This window comes from Orycteropus afer, unplaced genomic scaffold (assembly GCF_000298275.1).
Source record: "Orycteropus afer afer isolate SDZICR_OR568_19922 unplaced genomic scaffold, OryAfe1.0 scaffold00193, whole genome shotgun sequence".
In the NCBI taxonomy this organism is placed as follows: Eukaryota; Metazoa; Chordata; class Mammalia; order Tubulidentata; family Orycteropodidae; genus Orycteropus; species Orycteropus afer.
Genome location: NW_006921780.1, coordinates 3,264,422 through 3,287,712, shown reverse-complemented (window position 1 = coordinate 3,287,712; position 23,291 = coordinate 3,264,422). Strand labels below are relative to the sequence as shown.

At 37.6% G+C, this 23,291-nt stretch overlaps 1 protein-coding gene across 1 annotated transcript in view; it reads left to right on the top strand.

Annotated features, from left to right (window-relative positions):
• The window catches only part of LOC103202843 (olfactory receptor 10J1-like), a 64,335-nt gene extending 43,197 nt beyond the window's left edge, over positions 1–21,138 (top strand). The window contains 3 exon segments of the mRNA XM_007947780.2: positions 4,517–4,526; positions 20,213–20,405; positions 20,408–21,138. Coding sequence (XP_007945971.2) covers positions 4,517–4,526; positions 20,213–20,405; positions 20,408–21,138 — 934 coding nt within the window.
• Positions 21,139–23,291: the final 2,153 nt, after the last annotated feature.

Sequence of the window (23,291 nt, the reverse complement as noted above, 5' to 3'; positions counted from 1 at the left end):
AAATACATCATTACCAAGTGTGATTCATATCAAACATGCAAGGATGGTTCAACATCAGAAAAATAAACAATGTAATCCACCTCATATACAAAACAAAAGAAAGGAAAAATATCATATCAATGAATACAGAAGAGGCATTTGATAAAATCTAACACCATTTCCTGTACAAAACTCTCAGCAAAATAGGGAAAATCCTCAACATAATAAAGAACATATATGCAAAACCAACACCCAATATTATTGTTAGTGGAGAAAGACTCAAAGGAATTTCCCTTGCAAATGGGAACCAGACAAGGATAACCTCTATCACTACTTCCATTCAACATTGTATTGGAAGTCCTAGCCAAAGCAATAAGGCAAGAAAGAGAAATAAATGGCATCCATATTGGCAAAGAAGTAAAGCTATCTTTATCCACAGATGACATGATTCTATACATAGAAAATCCAAGTTGTTGTTGTTAGGTGCTATCAAGTCATCTCCAGCTCATAGAGACCCTATGCACAGCAGAATGAAACACTGCCCAATCCTGTGCCAGCCTCACAGTCCTTGGCATACTTACAGTCCTTGCCATACTTGAGACCATGGTTGCAGCCACTGTGTCAATCCATCTTGTTGAGGCCCTTCCACTTCTTCGCTGGCCCTCCACTTTGCCAAGCATGATATTCTTTTCTGGGGAATGGTTCCTCCTGATAATATGACCAAGGTAGATGAGACTAAGTTTGGCCATTCTCACCTCCAAGGAGCATTCTGGCTGCACTTCTTGCAGGACAGATATGCTAGTTCTTTTAGCAGTCCATGGTACTCTTAGCATTCTTCTCCAACACCACAACTCAAAAGCATCAACTCTTCTTCAGTATTCCTTATTCATTGCTCAGCTTTCACATGCATAAGAGGCAAAAAGAAGTACAAATATTGTATGAACCCACTATTGTAAAAAGTCAAGGAAAGTTTATTCAGGGAGGAAAACTCACTTTGTTGGTTACTGGGGATGGGAGGGAAGAAGAGAGAAAATCTTGGATTATTTGGGGGGTCACATGTCAATTTGGGTGAGGGGAGGAATGGTATGGAAAGAGTTTATGACCAGCATGGTGACACCGGGGAAAGGAAAGACACTGAAATGTACACAAAACATATAGACTACTGAGGCAAATATCACATATACAACACTGCAGTATCACTAACACAAAATACCAGGCTGTGGATTAATGCATAGACAGGTGAGAAGAGCAGGTGGGGATGGGAGAACAGGAATATACCCTAGACCAACGATAGATTTGGCTTAAGACACTAAATAGATTTGGCTGTAGCACTTGTGTTACAAAATTAGCCACATAGGTTATAGAAGCAAGAAAAGACAGGGTTAGGGTAACACCTACCCCAGGTTGATGCACCCACCTACTCTAGGGAGATGCATTTCTTGGCTCGATCAGCTGTGAGACATCAGAAAGATAGCGCTCACATAGAGGGAAAGCTAGAGACAGGAACTCATGGATGAGAAGGGCACTGGGAGGGGGTATTCACGTGGGGGAGAGGGGAGGACAGTTTTTTACTGTTGGGGATAGAAAAGAAAAAAGAATAAAAAAGTAGAGGGTCAGCAAAAAAGGGAAAGGCCCTCAGTGAGATAGATTGAAACAGTGGCTGCAACGATGGGTTCAGGCATAGCAAGGATTGTGAAGTTGGGGCGGGGATCCAGCAAGGTTTGTTCTGTTGTACATGGGGTCACTATGAGTCAGAACTGACTCAATGGGACCTAACAACAAAAACAACAAAATCATATCACCTGCAAATAGAGATAATTTTACTTCTTCTTTGCCAATTTAGATACCTTTATTTCCCTTCCTTGCCTTATTGCTTTGGCTCAGATTTCCAATACAATATCAAATAGGAGTGGTGATAAAGAGCATCTTTATCTGGTACCCATTCATAAAGGGGATTATTTCGGTCTCTCTCTCTATTAAGAATAATGTTGGTCATTGGTTTTGCATATATATGCCTAATTATGTTGAGGAATTTCCCTTCTATTCCTATTTTGCTGAGAGTTTTGTACAGGAATGGGTGTTGGATTTTGTCAAATGCCTTTTCTGTATTGATTGATATGATCATGTGATTTTTTTCCTTAGTTTTATTTATGTCTTGAATTACATTGATTGTTTTTCTAGTGTTGAACCATCCTTGCATACCTGGAATGAATCCCATTTGGTCATAATTTTTTACTTTTTATTTATTTTTTGATACATTTTTGGAGTCTTTGGCTAGTATCTTGTTGAGAATTTTTGCATCAGTGTTCATGAAGGATGTTGGTTTCTAATTATCTTTTTTAATGGTGTCTTTGCCTGACTTTGGTATCAGGAATTCACTTTATTTCATAAAGTGAATCCAAGAGTATTCTCTCCATTCCAATATTCTGGAGTAGTTTGAGAAGAATTTCTGTCAGCTGTTCTCTGAGTATTTGGTAGAATTCACCAGTGAAGCTGTATGAGCCAGGACTTGTTTTTGTTGTTAGGCCTTTTATGGCCAGTTTGATTTCTTCTTTTGTTATTGTCTGTTCAAATTTCCTACTTCCATCTGTGTTAATTTACGTAAGTAGTGTGTTGCTGTGTATAAATCTGTCCATTTCTTCTGAGTTTTAAAATTTGTTGGACTACAATACTACAATAGTGTCCTGATATTTTCTTTATTTCTTTTTTTAAATTTTGGTTTGTTTTGATGTGACATTGCCCATTTCATTTCTTATTTGTGATATTTTCATCTTCTACTGATTTTCCTTTTTTAAATTTGCCAGTGATTTCTCAATTCATTAATCTTCTCAAAGAACAAACTTCTAGTCTTGTTGATTCTATCTAGAGTTTAATTTACATTTATTTCTGCTCATATCTTTATTATTTCTTTTATTCTGGTGACTATAGTCTTATTTGGGAGCTCCTTTTCTAATTATTGGAGATGTTGAGTAAATGTGTCAATTTTGGCTCTTCTGTTTTGATATATGTATTTATAGCTATAAATCACTCTCTGAGCACTCCTTTTACTATGTCCCAAAGATTTTAGTATGTTGTGTTTTCATTCTCATTGGATTCAAGGAATTTTTTAATTCTCTTTTTTATTTCTTCTATTATCCTGTAGTGTTTAAGGAGGGTGTTACTCAGTTTTCGTGTGCTTGCTCTTTTTCCATTGATTTTCCTATTACAGATTTCTAATTTACAGCATTGTGATCTGAGAAGATGCTTTGCAGTATTGTGATGTTTTTAAAGTAGTTAAGGCTTGCTTTGTTGCATCATGTGTCATTTGTTTTGGAGAATGTTCCATGTGCACTGGAAAAGAATGTATATTGTGCTGTTGCTGGGTGAAGTGTTCTGTGTATGTCTATAAGGTCAAGTTGGTTGATTGTATTGCCTAGTTCTTTGTGTCTTTGTTGAGTTCCTTTCTACTTCTATCCTTCATTGATAGTGGTGTATTAAAGTCTTCTACTATTATTCAGGAGTTGTCTATGTTTTTTCAATTCTATTCAAGTTTGATTTATGTATTTTGGGGCTCTTTCATTGGGTGCATAGATGTTTATTATGGTTATAGCCTCTTGTTCAATTGACCCTTTAATCATTACATAATGTCTTTCCTTGTCATTTATGGTGGCTTTTATCTTAAAGTCTATCAGAAATTGATATTACCACTCCGGCTCTTTTTTTGTTGCCATTTGCTTGATTTTTTTTTTTTTTTTTTTCCAAACTTTGATTTTTAGGTTGGTCTGCTTTTGACATATCCTTTTATTTCTTTTTATCTAGAAATATCCTACTTTTGCCTACATATTTGAGGGACAATAATGCTGGGTATATAATTCTTGGTTTGTAACGTTTTCCTTTTATGGTTATATATATATATCATCCCATTACCTTCTTCCCTGCATGGTTTTTGCCAAGAAACTGGAGCTTAGTTTCATTGGTTGCCTTTGTAGGTAACTTTTCATTTTTCCTGAACTGCCTTCAGGATTCTTTCTTTGTATTTGATTTTGGAACATTTGATTATTTCTTTGGGGGTCTATCCTGTTTGGGGTTTATTGAACTTCTTGAATGCGTATCTTTCATCATAATTGGTAAATTCTCTTCCAACAAATCTTCAATTTTCTTTTTAGTTTTATGTGTCTCTTCCTGTTCTGGAACTCCAATCAAATGTAAGTTATTCCTTTTGATGATGCCCCAAATAAATCTTAGGATCTCTTAATTTTTTTTTTTTTTCATCTTTTTTTCTAATTGTTTCCTTAACAAAGCAGTATTGAGAACTTTGTCTTTAATCTCACTAATTCTGTCTTCCTTTGGTTCATTTCTACTCCTTTGCCCTTCCAATATGATATTTATTTCTGAAATCTTAGTATTAATCTTCCAGATTCCTGCTTGCTGTTTTTTTATGTTTCTAATATTTCATTTATTTTGTCAGTTTGTTCTTGTATTGTATTCCTGGATTCTTCCAGTGTTTTGCCAGTATGTTCTTTGATTTTTTTAGTGTTTTCCTTGATCTCTTTCTCAGTCCATTGAAGGTACCTAAATATATATCTTTTGAATTCCTGATTAGGTAGTTCCAATGCCACTTCTTCCTTAGGTAGTTCGTTTGGCTTTATATCTTAGTTTCTTTTTTGTACTACTTTATCTTGCTTCTCTCTATGAAACGGGATTGTCAGTTGTCTACAAGACATTGTATTATCATTGTATTTGAATTAATTGGTGACTATCTGTTGGTGTGATTTGCCCAGGTTTTCTTTTTGTTTTATTTTGTTTTGAAATATCCAAGTGAGCAGAATTGGTATGCTGCTCTGTTCACTGGTTTGGCAGCAGTTAGGCACTCACCATCTGAGAATGGTTCACGACTGATCAGTGCTTCATTCTGTTGTGCTGGTGGTGGCTATGAGTCAGAGCTGACTGGAGAGCACATAACAACAACAGCAATCCCTAAAGGCAGTTAGGCACAGGGTCCTTGTTTCCAGAAGAAGGTCCCACTGTCTCAAGAGGTAGCTGGTTGTAAGGCACTTGGTCCCTGAAGAAGTTCCTGCTGGCCCAAAAGATGGCTGGGTGTAGGCTGCATGGTCCCAGAAAATGTTTCTGATGGTCTGAAAGGCAGCTGCAAGCAGGACACCTGATCCTGAAACTAGTTTCTGCCTACCCAGAAAACAGCTGTTGGCAGAGCTTCTGATTAGATAGAGTTCTTGCTGGCCCTGAAGATATCTGAGGCAGGGTGCTTGGACCTGGAAAAGTTCCTGCAAGCCAAAAGTCATATGACACAGAGCCCCTGTTCCCAGAAGAAGTTCCTGCCATCTCAAGAGGCAGCTGGGTGTAGGCCACCCGGTCCCAGAAAAGTTCTTGCCAGCCCAAAAGGTATCTGAACCCCTGTTTCCAGAAGAAGCTCCTGACATCTCAAGAGGTGGCTGGGTGTAGGCCACGTGGTCCCAGAAAAGTTTCTACTAGCCCAAAAGGCAGTTGTGAGCAGGGTACTTGGTCCTGGACCCAGTTCCTGGCTGGTCAGAAGGCAGTTGGAAGCAGGATGCCTGATCCAGAATGAAATTGCTGCTGGCCCAGAAGGTGGGTGAGGATGGAGCAAGGTCATACCTCTGTTCACTGGGAGGTTGTAGGGTGCAAGGGGAACAGGGGGATTATCACAGTTTCTGTTCTGTTCACCCGTCACCAATGTGGGTGTCTGTGCAATCCTCAGCATGCAAAATCCATCAGATTGCTGCTCCAATTGGAATGCCCCTTGCAAATATTCAAAATGACCATGCTGCCAGGCTAGTTTGTCTACTTATTTGATCTTTTCATTCAGTTTTTCTACTAGTTGGTATTTAATCCACTTCTTTATCCTTTATTTCAAAGCTCAGGGTCCCAGGATGGTCATCTCTATCTGTTTCATTTTGTTTCTCATTCTCATTTCTTTGTTGTAGAAGATCTGGGTAGTTTGTCTGCCTATTCAATCATCTTGCCAGAAGTCCTTCTCTTGTTGTTGTTGTTGTTGTTATGTGCTGTCAAGTCGGGCCCAACTCATAGCAACCCCTCCTTGGGTTTCCGAGGCAGTATCACTATGGAAGTAGATTACCCCATCTTCCTTCCGAGGAGTGGCTGGTGGGAAGTCCTTCTCTATATTTGTTCAATTTTTATGTGCCAAGAAGTATGTTGCTAGAGATGCAAAAGAGAAATAGACAAGATCTGTTCCCTTATAGAATAAACATTCTATTGGAGAATAGACAATAAACAAGTAAACAAATAAAATGCACAGTGAGTTTGTGATTAAAATTTGGAAAAAGTAAATAATATTGGTATACAGAACAACAAGGGTAAGTGATGTTATGAAGAGTGGTTAAGGTAAGACTTTTAACAAAATTACACTTAAGCAGGAACTTAAAGCATGAGAAGAATAAACAGCAAAAATCTGAGGCAAGAGTATTTCAAGCAGTGCAAAGAGGAAATTCAAAGCTCTCATAACTTGAAAGAGTTTGGAGAATTCTAGGAGTTAAGAGAAGACCAGTAGCACTGAAGCATTATGAGGAATAAATGATGTAAAAAGAGATTGGAAACGTAAATAGAGTGTAGATTGTGAGGGGCTCTGAAAACATGTTAAAGTGTCACTATTTTATTAAAAGGTAATGAAAAGCAAGGGAATACACACACATTTTAAGGTATTTTATAATTATTTTTAATGTTATGTTAGAATTAGGTCATATTTGTTAAGGGGTAAAAAGCGTTTTTTTTTGTTTGTTTGTTTTTTGGTTTTTTTTAGTGGAAAAGATTGAGAGATGGCTGAGGTATTTTCAGTAGCTCCATAAAATACAGTGACAGATTGGATTACGGAGATGGCAATGGAAAAAGAGAGAAGTAAATGAGGTTGTAATATACATTATAGATGAAATCACCAAAACTCACTGACAGTTTAAAGAATAACTAAACCAAAATAACTGCTATAGAGTGATTCCAGCTCATAGCAGCTCTTCTGGGCAACGTAGAACTGGCCTATCGGGTCTCCAAGGTGGCAAATCTTTAAAGAAGCAGACTATCTCATCTTTCTCCCACAGAGCAGTTGATGGGTTCAAACTGCCAAACTTTTGGTTAGCAACTGAATACTTTAACTACTATGCCACTAGAGCTGCTTATTGGAGGGTAAGGTAGACATAAAATATGTTTCCTAAATGTCTGGCTTTAATAACTGGGAAGATATTGGTATCATTCATGACATTGTGAAGACAGAGGAAAATACCAGATTTAGGGGGAGGAAATCAAATGTTCTAGTTTGGAGATGTTTTAATTTGAAGTATCTTTTTGATGTCTATGTATTTATGTTAAATACCAGTTACAAGTGTTGGGAGACCAGAGGAAATGTGTGAACTAGAAGATATAAATTTGAGAGTTGTTTGTATATGTTTAAAAACTTTGGAATAATATAATGTCAGCCAAAGAGAAAATGTACAGGCATATCTTGGAGATATGATGGGTTTGGTTCCAAACCACTGCAATAAAGTTAGTATCACAATAAAGTGAGCCACATAATTGTTTTGGTTTTCCAGTGCATGTAAAAGTTATGCTTACACTGGTGTCATATTGCCTAAGGCATTTGACTGCTAACCAGAAGGCTGGCTGTTCAAACCCACCAGCCACTTCTCCGAAGGAGATTGAGCAATCTACTTTCACAGTGATATCACCTCAGAAACCAAAGGAGGGGTCGACTATGAGTTGGATCTGGCTCGATGGCAGTGAGTTTTTATACTTTAGGCACAGTGCCTAAAGCACTTGACTGCTAAACAAAAGGTATGCAGCTCAAACCCACCAGCAATTCTATGGAAGTGAGAAGGGGCAGTCTACTTCCACAAAGATTTACTGCCTTGAAAACCCAAAGGGGGTCACTGTGAGTTGTAATTGACTGGATGTTGATGAGTAGTCTATTAAGTGTGAAATAACATTATGAAAAAGTCTGAAATATTGTGAAACTTACCAAAATGTGACACAGAGAAACGAAGTGAACACATACTGTTGGAAAAGTGACACTGATAGACTTACTTGACACAGGTTTGATGCAAACATTAAAAATGTAAAAAATACAGTGTCTTCCTAGTGTAATAAAACAAGGTTTGCCTGTAATTAGAGAAAAGGAAAGGGCTTGGGACAGAGTCCTGAGAATCCCAGCATCTAGAGGATGAGAAGAACAGGAGAAGCTATAAAAGACACAAGAGGCAATAGCTAGTAAGATAGAAAAATTTCAGGAAATGGAACGGTATCACTAAAATCAAGAAGAGAGTACAATTTTTGAGGGAATGTCTAACTATACTGAATCTTGCTAAAAGGTCAGAAAAATAAAATTATTGTTTGGATCTAGATGTACTGAAGTGTTTGGAATTTTAACAAGAGCACTTTCCGTGGGTGATAGGCTTGGAAACAGATTGAAGCGGACTGAGAAATGAGTAAGAAGCAAAGTAGTAGAGATGGATAGACAACTTTCTGCGAAGTTTCTCTATGGGATCGTGGTGGAGGAAAATATAGGATCAAGGGAATATTCTAATTTTTATGTGAGAAGCTAAATAATATCTGTTAGCTGATGGGAATAATTCAGTAGCAGAGACAGAGAATAAGGGAAGGAAAACAGATAACTGAAGGAATTAAGTCCTTGAGTAGGCAAGAAGGGAGAAATGATTTTCGCTCTTTCAATTCAATAAATATTTATTGAACATAACACAGGTGTTTCTGCTATGATATGTTGTATGCATTTATTTATTTATTTAAAAAAAGAACTTTGCATTCTGCAAAACACTGAAAATAACAAATCTTGGCGGGCAAAAGTTGTGGTAGATTCATTAGTATGGAAGAAACTGACAAAAACACTAACACTTTTATTAAATTAATTAAACAGCTATAAAGATGTTGTTGTTGTTATACACCATCGACTAGGACCCAATTCATAGCGACCCCTCCTTGGGTTTCTGAGGTGATATCATTACAGAAGTAGATTGCCCAAACTTCCTTCCGATTAAAAAGACATTAAATTCTTGTTAAGTACAACCAACATTCGATATGAAAACCAAACAAATCAAAACTCAATGCTGTTGAGTCAGTCCCTACTCATAGCAACCTCTCCGTGAGTATCCAAGGCAGTATCTCTATGGAAGTAGATTGCCCAGTATTCCAAGTGGCTGGTGGGTTTGAACTGCCAGCCTTCTGGTTAGCAGTCAAATGCCTTAGACACTGCACCAATGGAGATCCCAAACATTAGATATAAACCAAAACCAAACTCACTGCTGTGGACTTGGATCCAACTCATAGCGACCGCTCACTGTGTGTCCAAGGCAGTATCACTATGGAAGTAGATTGCCCACCTTCCTTCGGAGGAGTGGCTGGTGGGTTTGAACCACCAGCCCTCTGGTTAGCAGTCACATGCCTTAGGCACTACGCCACCAGAGATCCTACCATTAGATGTAGGACTTAATATTTTTTAAAGATAATGGTAGTTCTATGGAAGGAGGTTACAAGGAAAATATGCACAAAACCCAGGGAGGACCATAGAATAAGTACTTCCAACACAAACTCATGTTATGACAGAGTTAGAAAGAAAGCCTTGAAGTGAATGGTCATTATGGTAGGTACTCTATTTCTTGCTGTGTTCCACTGAGTTAGTAACATTTGTGTTCAGCTGCTCTTCCTTGGCAGTGCAAAACATTCACATGCTAAGAAAAATCCTGTAGAAACTACCTTCCACATTATATTCTCATTATTCCTCAATATACCAATAGAATATAGGCTGTCTTATTTCAGAATAAGCATACATTCTATCAAAGAAATTATGGTATATTACTTGACTTGTTAAACAGCTACTTTGTGCACGATATGTCCTTAGGTGGCACAAGCAGTTTGTGCTCAACTGCTAACCTAAAGTTTGTAAGTTCAAATTCACCCAGCAGCTCTGTGGAAGAAAAACCTGACACATTTCTCCTGTAAAGATTATAAACAAGAAAACTCTATGGAGTTCTACTCTGTAACACACGGAAGAGCCATGGGTCAGAATCGACTAGATGGCAACAGGTTTGTTTTGTTTTTGGTCATCTGCACAAGAATATGATGAATATTATGTAGGATACAAGGAAGCAAAAAAAGAGATTTCCTCCTAACCTCATTTGAAGTTGTGAAAAATTGGTTTCCACAGGCAGAAATAATAAAGAAGCAGCAGAGGTGTGTTTCAATAAAAATAATGAATCTAAAAAACCAAACTCACAGCCGTCAAGTTGGATCTGACTCATAGTGACTCCTTCTTGGGTTTCTGAGGCAGTATGACTACAGAAATAGATCGCCCAACCTTCCTTCCAAGGAGTGGCTGGTGGGTTTGAACCACTAGCCTTCTGATTAGTAGTCAAATGCCTTAGCACTATGCTACCAGAGGTCTTAAAAATAATGAATAGCCACAAAAATAATTATTGTTAACATTTATTTAGCATTTACTCTATATCAGGCACTGTGGATTATCTTATTTGAATCTCATAAGAACCCTATTTCATAAGAACTGAGGAAAAAATTTAAGCTTCAAGTTGCAATATTGAAAGATTCTATGGGCACAATATTAAATGATGCAGGAAGCATCAAACGAAGATGGAAGTAATACGCAGAGTCACTGTACCAAAAAGAACTGGTCAAACTTCATCCGTTTCAGGAAGTGGCATATGATCGAGAACCAATGGTATTGAAGGAAGAAGTCAAATCTGCACTGAAGGAATTGTTGAGGAACAAGGCTCCAGGAATTGATGGAATACCCAATGAAATGTTTCAACAAACAGACGCCCCACAGGAGGCACTCACTCGGTTATGCCAAGAGATTCGGAAGACAGCTACCTGGCCAACTGAGTGGAAGAGATCCATATTTGTACCCAGTCCAAAGAAAGGTGATCCCACAGAATGTGGAATTATTGAACAATATCATTAATATGGCACACAAGTAAAATCTTACTGAAGATACTTCAAAAATGGTTGCAGCAGTATATTGACAGAGAACTTCCAGAGGTGCAAGTCTGATTCAGAAGAGGGTGTGGAACAAAGGATATCATTGCTGATGTCAGATGAATCTTGGGTCACAGCAAAGAATTCCAGAAAGATGTTTACTTATGTTTTATTGACTATGGAAGATCATTTGATTGTGTGGATCGTAACAAATTGTGGATAACATTGAGCAGAATGGGAATTCAGAACACTTAATTGTACTCATAAGGAATCTGTACATAGACTAGGAGGCTATTGTTCAAATGGAACAAGGGGACACTGCATGGTTTAGAGTCAAGAAGGGAGAGCATCAGGGTTGTGTCCTTTCACCATACTTATTCAATCTATATGCTGAGCAAATAATCCAAGAAGCTGGACTATATGAAGAAGAACATGGCATTAAGGTTGGAGGAAGAATCATTAACAACCTGCGATATCTGATGACACAACTTTGCTTGTTGAAAGTGAGGATGAGTTGAAGCACTTACTGATGAAGATTGAAGAATACAGTTTGAAGTATGGATTACATCTCAATATAAAGAAAACAGGAATCCTCACAACTGGACCTATAAATAGCAGCATCATGATAAATGGAGAAAAGACTGAAGTTGTCAAAGACTTCACATTGCTTGGTTCTGCAATGGACGCAAATGGAAGCAACAGCCAGAACATATAGCACTGGGCATGTTGGCTGCAAAGGACCTCTTTCAAGTGCTGAAGATCAAAGATATCTCCTTGAAGACTAGGGTGCACCTGGCACAAGCCATGATATTTTCAATCACCTCATATGCATGTGAGAGCTGGACAATGAATAAGCAAGACAGAAGAAGAATTGATGCTTTTGAGTTGTGGTGCTGGTGAAGAATGCTGGGATTACCATGGACTGCTAAAAGAACTAACAAATCTGTCCTGGTGGAAGTGCAGCCAGAATGCTCCTTGGAAGTGAGAATGGCCAATGTCTGATGTTTCACCTACTTTGGTCATATTAAGAGAAGGGACCATTCTCTGGAGAAGGATGTCATGCTTGGTAAGGTGGAGGGTCCACGAAGGAGGGGAACACCCTCAATGAGATGGATTGACATAGTGGCTGTGGCAATGGGCTCGGTATAGCAGGGATTGCAGAGATGGGGCAGGATCAGGCAGTGTTTCGTTCTTCTGTGCATAGGGTCACTGTGAGTAGGAGATGACTTAATGACACCTAACAACAACAAGAACCCTATGAAGTAAGTTCTGTTAGCATCCTTGTTTCTCATGAGACCCAGAGAGGTTAAATTATTAGCCCAAGACCTTACAACTAGTTAATAGAATAACTAGGATTTGAAGCTTGGACATGTGAGTAGACAGGCTTGTAAACGTGGGGAAGGAGGGCTGTCAACTCAATATTCCAAAACTTTTCCGACAACATTTGATTGGAACATTTGCTCCACCTCTACTAAACTGAGAATTTGTGTTTGTATCTACCCTTAGAGTTTATGAGGTATACTGGCAGAACATATAACCCTGCTAGAACTTGTAGGAAAAAGCAGGTAAGAGGTGATGCAGCTGAGGAAGGAGGTTCTGAGAGTTAATCTACAATGTCATTATTTTATGTGGCCAGACTAAACAAGTGTCCATGGATTGTTGTCATTGTTGGGTGACATTGAATCAATTTTTGACTCAGAAAGACCCTTCATGACAGAGTAGAACTTCCCCCATAGGGTTTTAAAGGCTACAATCTTTACAGGAGGGTATTACCAGGTCTTTCTCCCATGGTGTTGCTGCATGAGGTTGAACAACCAACATCAGTTAGCAGCCAAGAACTTAACTATTACACCACCAGGATTTCTTATCCCATCTTGCTTATTACCAAACCCCCCCCCTCCAAAAAAAAGGACCACTCCTTGCATGATGGACACTCAAATAACAAGACACAGTAGAGTGGAATGCCTGGATTGAAGGTTGAGGTAATCAAAACTAGATTAAATATTAGATGGATAAGCCATCCATGGAGCTGTGCAGATGTCCAGGACATAGGTTCCTCTGAAGAACCCACAAAGGTACTCCCATGAGAGTGTCCATGATGAAATGATTAATAAATGGGAACAACAATCAGATAACGCTAGACAAATGGTTACAATAACTGAAAAGAAGACATCACCAGATTACTTCCATTTATGAGATGGTGTTCATGTTCAGGAATAGTAGTTATAACAAATCAAGGAGCTGACAGCTTCCACACCATGAACAGTTGTTCTTCCTTATCTGTTCTCCGTTCTCTCCTCCCCACAAAAGAAGGGGTTAATGTCAGGAAGAGAAAAGGATGTGGGTGGTGTGACCATTCCCACCCAGTCCTCAGCCTATACCAAGCTATTGGAGCTAAAACCTACCTTATGCTTGAGGACGGGTAAGGTGCAGAAGATGTTGATACTGTGGAGAATTTTTAATAGAATATAAATTTAAATTTGGGAAAAAAGGAACAGAATTTTGTTTAATAACCAAAATGAGACTGTTTCAGTAACATGAAGTGAATTCAATGCCATGGTCTAAGATGTCATTTAGAGAGCTAGCCAAAAAGAATGTGAGCACAATAGTAGTAGCAACTGAAGAAAAATAAACAATTTCATGTTTATATCTTACAAATTGATAATCCTCTCAAAAGAGTTGTGCTTATGAAGTGGAAATTTTGAACTATGAGCTCTAAGGTCCTTTGCAAGTGTAATATCCATGCATTTTCTGGCACTTAGCTTTGTAAGAGTTCTGGAAGAAAATAGCTCAGTTACTTGGACAATGTGGTCCTGTTGTGGTCCCCAAAGAGCAGTGTTGACTCCTGCTGCCAGGTTGATGAGTCTTTCATTCCCCAACCTAGCCAACCAGGTTGACAGTTCAAGATTTATACTAACCTCATCTTCCGTGACTCTGTCTCAAAGCTGGCAAAGGTGAAAAGAAAAATCAACAGGAGGTGATGATAGATACAAAAGTGGAAGCTGAGTAAAGAAAAGAGATGAAATCAGAGTGCTGGGAGGATGATAGTTTTGATGATAACTGTGGGACATTTGTTAGAAGTGACTTGGTGCTGAGATGGTATTTTCAGTTTCCGGAATCATTTTTTATCATAAGTCCTAAAGTATCAAAATATATAATATGATTTTAAAATAGGAAAATACCTTAAAGGAAATCATTTTAAATTCCCTCATTTTAGGAATTGTGAAACCTGACCCCAGAGCATGGTGTGTGTGATTTTATATACCTAATGTGTTGCAAATCCAGAACTAAGTTATGGGACTTTTTATTTTTATCTTATTTGTAGCTAAAAACTTATGACTAAGAAAAGATGAGAGATCAAATTGGAGGCAACTTTTTAAATTGATTCATTGAGCAAGTATTTATTAAATCCCTGCAAGGTGTCCTTAAGTTCTATACAATCCAATGTGGGAAGGCAATAAAGTAATGAACAAAAGTCTATCAGATAGTAACAAGTGCTAAACAGATCATTAAATCAGAATGCCATGATATAGTGACTAGATGGTTAATCTAGATATTTAAGTTAACCACATACTGAAATCATAACAATTATTAAGTTGTCTTAACAACCTCAAGTTCACTGAATCACCACCAGATTAATTGAGTAGAAAAGAGATGGACAGATGCACACAATACGCTGGATGGACCCACTTGGTAAGCCCTCTTGAGTTGGAACACCTGAGACAGTTGTGTCACAAAGTAAAGGTTGAAGACAGTTTCAAGCTGGAGAATGGTTAGTGCCAAATACTTCAAAGTTATCAAGATGGAGAAGAACCAAGAACAGCCTGATGAGTATGTAAATTAGAAAAATCTTTGTTCAGCGACCATGATCCAGAATCTGTGTCTCAGCCATGCAAGCCCCAAACTTCAGTAATAAATGCTCAGAGTCTGGTCAGTCTCTGAAATGTTAGTAAACCTCATAAGATTACTTAAAATGTTAATGAATTTATTTTATTAATGGTAAGTAAACCACACCACTCATCTGCATCTGACATTTGCTTCCTGGTAGATAAAAATAATCAATATATCAAATGCATGTCAGAAGGTTACTTATTCTTCCCATATTCCGGTCTTACTCTATCACAGAATGCATCACATGAAAATTGCAGTATTATTATTATTATTATTTTGGTCTGTCCCTTTATCACATTCTCATCAAAGTCGATGACTATGTGTTTGATTCACTGCTCTTTAGCTGGTGCTTAGCACACTGCAGGGCAGGCTTAGTTCTTCAGTAATGTATATTGGAGAGATGAATGAGTAATTAACTCATTGATTATTTCCATCAAGATACTGCAACCTAATAAATTTTCCTTCCCTTTCCTTACCAGTTATTTTTTAGAAAAACAAAACAAAGAAAAACAAAAACCCTCTATCTCTTGAAGAGCACCATAGGCATGCTGGACAATTCTTTATGTTTAATTTTTCATTTTCTAGTCATTGTATAGTGATACTGCCTCGGAAACCCAAGGAGGGGTCGCTATGAGTCGGGGCCGACTCGACGGCACATAACAACAACAACAACAGTCATTGTAGGCGCCACCAATCTTGTCTTTACATTTATATTAACAAAAGAAAAAAGAAAAAAAAAAGGAACAGCACCTAACGACGTACTCTTCAATTAATTCCTACAGTAATTATATCATATTTTCTTTTATGACTTATGTTCTGCCAGCCTCTTTAGAATACGTAAAATATGAGAAAGATATGGCTTTCAAATTCTACTACTATTCTAACTACAAGAATATTTACTTATAAATTTAATTGGACATACAGTATAATAGTTAAGTAAGCAAATAAAAAAGGAAACTGAAATTACTTGTGCTATCAAATTCTACTCAGTAGATACCCTTCACTCCACTCACTTGACTGAAAAAGAGAGAATCTCCTTTGGTCTTCCTTCCAGGGCCACAAACATAGTGTGTGTTTGTGTAAGCACATATACACATATGAATGTATACACCAAATTAGAATATTATTCACCAAAATGTTAATAATATTCATTCTCATTTGAGATTATAGGTGATTTATATTACCATATATATACATGTATATATGTGTGTGTGTGTGTGTATATATATATATATATATATATATATATAATTTCTTTGATTTCTATACTGAACCTATATCACATTTGTAATCAGAGGGAACATAGGATTATTTTCTAAGGAAAAATCTCAATCTAAGTTGAAGATCTTTATGGCAATTACAGAGAAGAGCTAAAATTACTTCTGAAAAATCTCCCTTAGGTACAGAGACAGTCTTGATGGAGAAGTTGTGCAAAGCTAGAAACTAAACATAATGAAGTAGACATCTACTGCTGTTCATTCTGATCTAGCAAGACAAGAGAAGGAAACAAAGGGAGCATAAGGAAGGGGTCTGATGAAGTATGCTGCCCTCATGGAAGACAGAGCTCCCCAAATGGAAAAGTTAGAGATGAATACCCAGTGAAACTTAAGGACATTTGCTATAAGCTGAGACTGGACAGTAGACACCTGGCCCCTGTAAATCTCTGTTTGCCCTGAAATTGAGAGTCTTCCCTTTATGAACTTATCCATTATTCATGTGGTTTACTTGACTAATATTCAGTGCAGTGTTAGTTTCTGAAACACCCAGCAGTCAGTAGATAAAGCATTTCTGCTACTGTTATCCAAGTTCCTAATGAAGCTCTTGAGACAACTCTCAGGTTCTATCTTTCTTAACTCTTTAAGATTCTCAAAGGGAAGTTCTCTGGAGACTTATGGCAGAGGGATTGGCTACTCCTTGGGGAAAATAAGTATCCAAAGCTCCTGAAATCTGGAGTTTAAGAGACTGCATTTTCTCCTGGGTTGTTTCCCTGCCACAAGAACCAACACTTTCAGACCCAAGAAACATAGCAATCATCTGAAGTTCTCTCTCTGACACTGGAGACAGCTCGATTCTCCTTACTTGGGAGATAGGGAGGGGCTTTATTTTCCTTTGTAAATGCCTCTCTGACACAAGGTTTTTCCATCTGCTTCGTTCAAATAGACTCAGCCCCATGAATGCCTGTTAAAGTTCACTATCTGGAAATATTTCCTTCTCCTTCCTACTGCCAATATCAGAAGTGATTGGCTGATGGCAGAAGTAAATTAATATGACAGTTTCCCAAATCCTACTATTCTCCCTGTATGGTTTTAGTATTTGGTTGGTGATATTGCTTTTCATGCCCATTAATATTATATTTCTTCATGCTCATCTTGCTGTGGTAATAAATTCAAGGCATGAAATTTAGCAGAGACATGATAATGGTCTTCAAATATCGGAAATACTACCATGTTGAAGAGGAAATAGAAAGTGAAATTGTGTGGAAGGTGGTGAGTTACAAGGAGATAGAGACTGAGTCAATACGAAGTAGCATTCTCTAAGAACTAAAACCGTTCAAAACAGGGATGGATGATAGTACATCTATATATTGTAATAGTATTCTCTGTTGGAATTGAAAGGAGTAGAGAGATAGATATCCAGTACTAATCTATAGATAGATCTATATTACTATTATGAGAAATGTTCAAGATAGAATATTAAATGAAAAAAAAAGCTAGCTCTGGATTAGTATGTGGAGTCTATCTACTTGTGCAAAATTGAAAAAAGATATGGAAATACATATGGTTGCACATAGAAAATTTCTGAACCGAAATAAAAAAAATAAAATACAAAGAATTATTTTGGCCAGAGAATGTGAAGTAGAGGTAGAGATAATTAACATTTCCACTTATAACGTTTTATACAGACTTTTTTTTCCCCATAAACACATATTACTTTTATACTTTAAAAATCCTAATTTTATTTTTAAGTAAACTTCTCATTGCCATTGAGTCGATTCCAACTCAGAGCAACTCCATTGGGTTTCCAAGGCTATAAATCTTTACAGAAGCAGATAGCCTCATCTTTCTTCCACAGAGCACCTGGGCTGGTGGGTATCTTTTTTTTTTTAAAAAAAAAAAAGACTAATGCTACTTTATAAGATAGTGAATTTCCAATGACTGGTAGCACTGAAGCACAATTTGAAGGATCATTTCTGAGAAATGCTGTGCTTTTAAAATTACCTCCTAACTCTAAGGATCTATGATTTGGTAATATCCCCAGGACTTAAAACTACCAAATACTTGAGTTTTCCTAGTTAACTATCAATTGGAGAGACTTGAATCATAAAGTGAACAAGATTAACCCCTTGCTCAGCATTGATTGTCAGGCTTAGGCATATAATCATTTCTCTAGAAGACATTTTTAATTTTTCTAAGGGGCAAGGAACAGAGATTTTTGCTTAATGGTCTAGAATCCAGAAGAACAAAAGCTACTATAAAATGTCTCTTTTCCCTTTGACATGGATTCCACAGAAGGAGACAGCCATTTTGCATAACTACCATGGTTCTGCTCGACAAGTGTTACCACACTCAGCACGTCTTTGTTATACTGAGGGGTCATAAATTTCATGAAGATAAGAAAGAGGTATAGGATTGCAGGTTTGCACAAGTTCAAGTCAATCTTTTCTATAACCTAGACTTTTTTTTTCCTTTCTTTTTAGTGTAGGTAAGATTGAATTCCCACTTACATAAGGTCCAAGTTTTATCTTATTTAGTAATACATAGTAAATTTAGATAAACAAAAGTGGTGAAAGACACTAGTCCATCCTTACATCTCCAAGGAAAATTATCTATGTACAATATTTTCCTATATCATTAAATACTTTCTAGATTTGTAATGGCTGCACGGTTCCCATCAGATTGATGTTATAACTTAATTAATCATTTCCTTATTCATTTACATTATTTCCAGTATCACTATTATAAGTAACATTATATATATACATCTATGTATATATATATATGATTATTTCCTTAAAATAAAATTATTAGAAGTGGAAATATTAAGGGAAAGTGAATGCACGTGGGTTGTCACAGACACACTGATAGTCTCATCTACTTATTTGATGCTAAAAAAATTCAGATATAATTTGTTTTCCCAATCTCATTTCTGTATTGAAGAAAATGCATTGATCCTTTTAAATAAAAATGGAAAAAAAAGAACATTTTTTGTTTCTGTTCTCTTTGGAGATCATGATGCTTATGAAGCAGTTGCAATATAGGACAAATAACACTTGTCTTAGAATTAAAATATTTAGTTCATTGCTTATTAATTTGGGCAGACCACTTAACCTATGAGTTTTAGATTTTTTATCTGTAAGATAAGAATAATAATTACTATGAAAGATTCTTATGATATTAAGTAATACATGTCAAAGCTAAAAGGTGCTTGGTTGGTATAAAGAATTATTATTATTATTATTAATCTCTTTTTGAAGATTAGACCTTTCTGATCCCAATAACTCCTTAGATAGGGAATAGACAGAAAGATATACAAAGACACCCAGTTTAGAATTCTGAAGTATAGAAAGAGAGAGTCTAGTAGTGAATTAGACTACTTGTGAAAATTTACATCTAAGCACAGGCTAGAAAAGGCATAGAAATTCACACAATTTAAGAGGACAAATTACTGAGTAACATTTAGTACTTGAATTAACAATATACGGGTTGGATCGATAGGTTATATGTAGCCATCAGAAGACTTACTAAGGAAGAGGAGAGGAATCAAGCACTAAAGAAAGGGAGGAATATGCCTTGTTTTTATTGTTGTTTTGTTTTAAAAAACAGGTAGAGGTGGCACAAGGGATAGTTAGAGTTGCAGGTGTTCAAGTTTGTGAAAAGAGTCCATGAAAGTTGCAAACAAGTGTAACAGGGAGAAACCAAACACTTATGTGTGGTTGGTGCAGAGAACACCGTCTTGTTTAACAACCAAGAAAGAGGGATCTTTAAGATGACCAAAATGATGGCAGGGATTGACAAACATGTTTTAGGTAAACTAAATCTGGGACTATGTGAGAAAATTCTTTTCAAATTTAGGTATACATTTCTCAGTTCTTTAGCCTCAGTTTTCCCCTAATATCTGTGTACTAAGTCACCAGGAAACCTGTTCCTAGCTTTTCCCAGGCTCTTTGTTTCTATTCTCCACGCTTGAAATCATTTTCTGATTGTGTTTTTCCTTTACCTACAGGCGAACAGCTAGCTTCATTAATCTGGCGTCTATTCACCTGCAGATCGTGATCATCTCTTTCTGTTATAGTTTTCCTACTTAGAGCACCGAGTGCTAAAGTGTTCTCAATGACTGACCTAGGTCTCCATCTTTCAGATCTGGAATTTACTCAATGAAGAGAGAAAACTACACATTGGTGAGTGAGTTTGTTTTCCAGGGTTTCTCCAGCTTCCATGAACACAAGCTCAGCCTCTTTGTGGTATTTTTTGCCTTGTACCTTTTAACTCTGGCTGGCAATGTCATCATTGTGGTGATCATCAGCATTGATCATCACCTTCACACCCCCATGTACTTTTTCTTTAGTATGTTATCCATTCAGAAACCATGTATACACTAGTTATTGTACCACGCATGCTCTCTAGCCTCATAGGCCCAAGCCAACCCATTTCCTTGGCTGGCTGCGCCACCCAGATGTTCTTTTTTATCACTTTGGCCATCAACAACTGCTTTCTGCTTACAGCAATGGGGTATGACCAGTATGTAGCTATTTGCAACCCCTTGAGGTACACAGTCATCATGAATAAGAGAGTGTGTGCCCAACTAGTGTGGGGTACCTATAGTATCGGGCTGCTTGTGGCCATAATTCAGATTTCCTTTGTGTTCAGACTGCCCTTTTGTGACAGAGAAGTGGCTCATTATTTCTGTGACATTCGCCCAGTGATGAAACTGTCCTGTGATGACACTGCTCTACATGATATAATTAACTTCATTGTCAGTTCACTGGTTATTGTGGTACCCATGGGTTTGGTCTTCATTTCATACATTCTCATCATCTCTGCTATCCTCAAGATTGCTTCTGCTGAGGGCCGGAAGAAGGCTTTTGTAACTTGTGTCTCCCACCTCACAGTGGTCATTATCCACTACGGCTGTGCCTCCATTGCCTACCTCAAACCCAAATCAGAAAACACAAAGGATCAGGACCAACTGATATCAGTGACTTATACAGTTTTTACTCCACTCCTTAATCCTGTCATGTACACTCTGAGGAACAAAGAGGTTAAGGATGCCCTTAACCATGCTATTGGCAAAAAACTTCTTGCTTAGGATCTTTGGTAGCTTGACATATGTCTTTTCATAGTCTGGGGATTTCTCTCCTGATGCATAAAAATTTGATCATATCATTTCTACTTTATGCAGAGAAAGTTTCAAAATCTGCTGATGAGGCTTCATTAAAGAATAGAATTTCTTTGACTTGACTCTTAAATAGAAATGAACAAACAAACCATTGTTCTCCTATATCTTCTCCTATTATCATTAGGTTACTGTCAGAGGAATGAAGATACTGCTCACAAGGTGGACAGCTGGGAGAGAAACATAAGCAAGGGCATTGATTGTTATTGGTTTGTTGATAACAAAAGAAACTGGGTTTCTTAACATCTATTTGAAGTGATAGGTTGAAAGAGCAGCCTAAATGTCAGATATTTTCTGAGGTCTAAAACTTCAATACATCTGGATACACCACATGTATTGGAAATACAGTTGAAACTACCTTCCTCCCGTATCACCACTTTCTCTTTTAGGCAGTGACTAGAGTAACAGACCCCTGATATTGAAAAAAAAAAAAAAAAGTTATCAGCTTTGAGATTCTCAGTTGTCTTGAAGATCCGTGAAATGCTGTTTTTTGCAATGTTGTTGAAGTTCACATTAAAACTGCACCCTCAATGAGTCTTGACTATATGCTCACATGATGAGTAAGCAAAGTGGTCACATCCAATAACTGAATTTTGTTGCAGTTAAAAATGCTTTCTGTTGGGAGCACATATGCTACACTGTATTCACAAGCATAAAGATATCTGAAGACCTTTTCACAATTAAATTTTAATCCCACATCCCTACTAATCTTATTGTCTCAGATTCCATGCTTTTCCTTGTTTTCTACGTAGCACTTCACTTGTTAGCTGTTTCTTGCCTTTACCCGCTTCATCAGTACATTGATGAGCTCATTTTCTGTAAACAGTTGGGTGCCTATTTTAAACCTTAAGTTTAAACATTTGTCTAAACCAGAGTCTGGGAGTCCTCTAACTCTCCTAATTTTATTGTTTTCCTAAAAGAAAGATTATCTCAATTTGTAGGAAAGTTTTAAAAAGTTAGGATTTGGCCTGGAGAAAGAAGTAGGCAGAAATTGCCAAATGTCTTTCAGTCCATAAAGGATTGTTGTAAAAAGAAATCAATCCATATCTCCCACTCATCACTCTACTCTCACTAAGGACAGTCCCAAATGTCCCCTACTGAAGATGCATTGAAAGTGCAGGTCCAAAAATGGACTTAGGAATCCCTGATGCTGGAAGGACCAAGAAGGAAGTACATGTTTTTGGAGACATAGCCCCTCTGAAGGTGGGTGTGAAGAGGAGCCTCCAGGGAAACTTAACTGTGTCTCTATCTGGGATTCCTTAGTTCTTTCTGGGTTAAGTACAAGGGAAACACTCTCACAACCCTGCTTCTTAGAAGTGCTAATGTCTGGACTCTCTTTCAGGATCCTGCTCACTTAGTCCTTCCCTCCAGTACCCATGGCATTGTTAGAGATTGTTGAGTTTGAGTACAAAGAACCCCCATAGGACCTCCTCACAGCTATATAGGTCTCTATAAAATTGGAATCCAATATGGAAAGCTGTGTGTTTTCTTGAGTCCCTATAGTGTGATGCTGCAGAGAATTATGGTACAATTTACTTGAAGGACTTTTTGCAATAATACAATAACTAATATATGGTGAAGACCTACCTATCCAATGTCTTCTTTATGTAGTTTATCATCATAACAGAGCCAGGAAACATAAAACCAATGTATGTAATTTCAAAGGGCATTTATAAGTGATTATCACTAAACACTAATCATGTCTGAAAAGAGCAAAGCTCAAACCCACATCTTAGGCATAATCACCAAATAGCCACAGTCTTCATAATGTGTTGCTGTTGTTATGTGCTGTTGAGTCGGACCCTACTCATAGTGACCCCTCCTTGGGTTTCCAAGGCAGTAAGTCGGGTCAGACTGGATGGCACATAACTACAACAACAACATCACCACGGAAGTAGATTGCCCCATCTTCCTTCTGAGGAGTGGCTGGTGGGTTTGAACTGCCAGGCTTCTGGTTAGCAGTCAAGTGCCTTAGGCACTACGCTACCAGAGCTCCTAAAAGAGACACCCTGCTACTTGGCAGGGAGCAGCTGGTGGGTTTGAACCACCAGCCTTGGGTGTGGCAG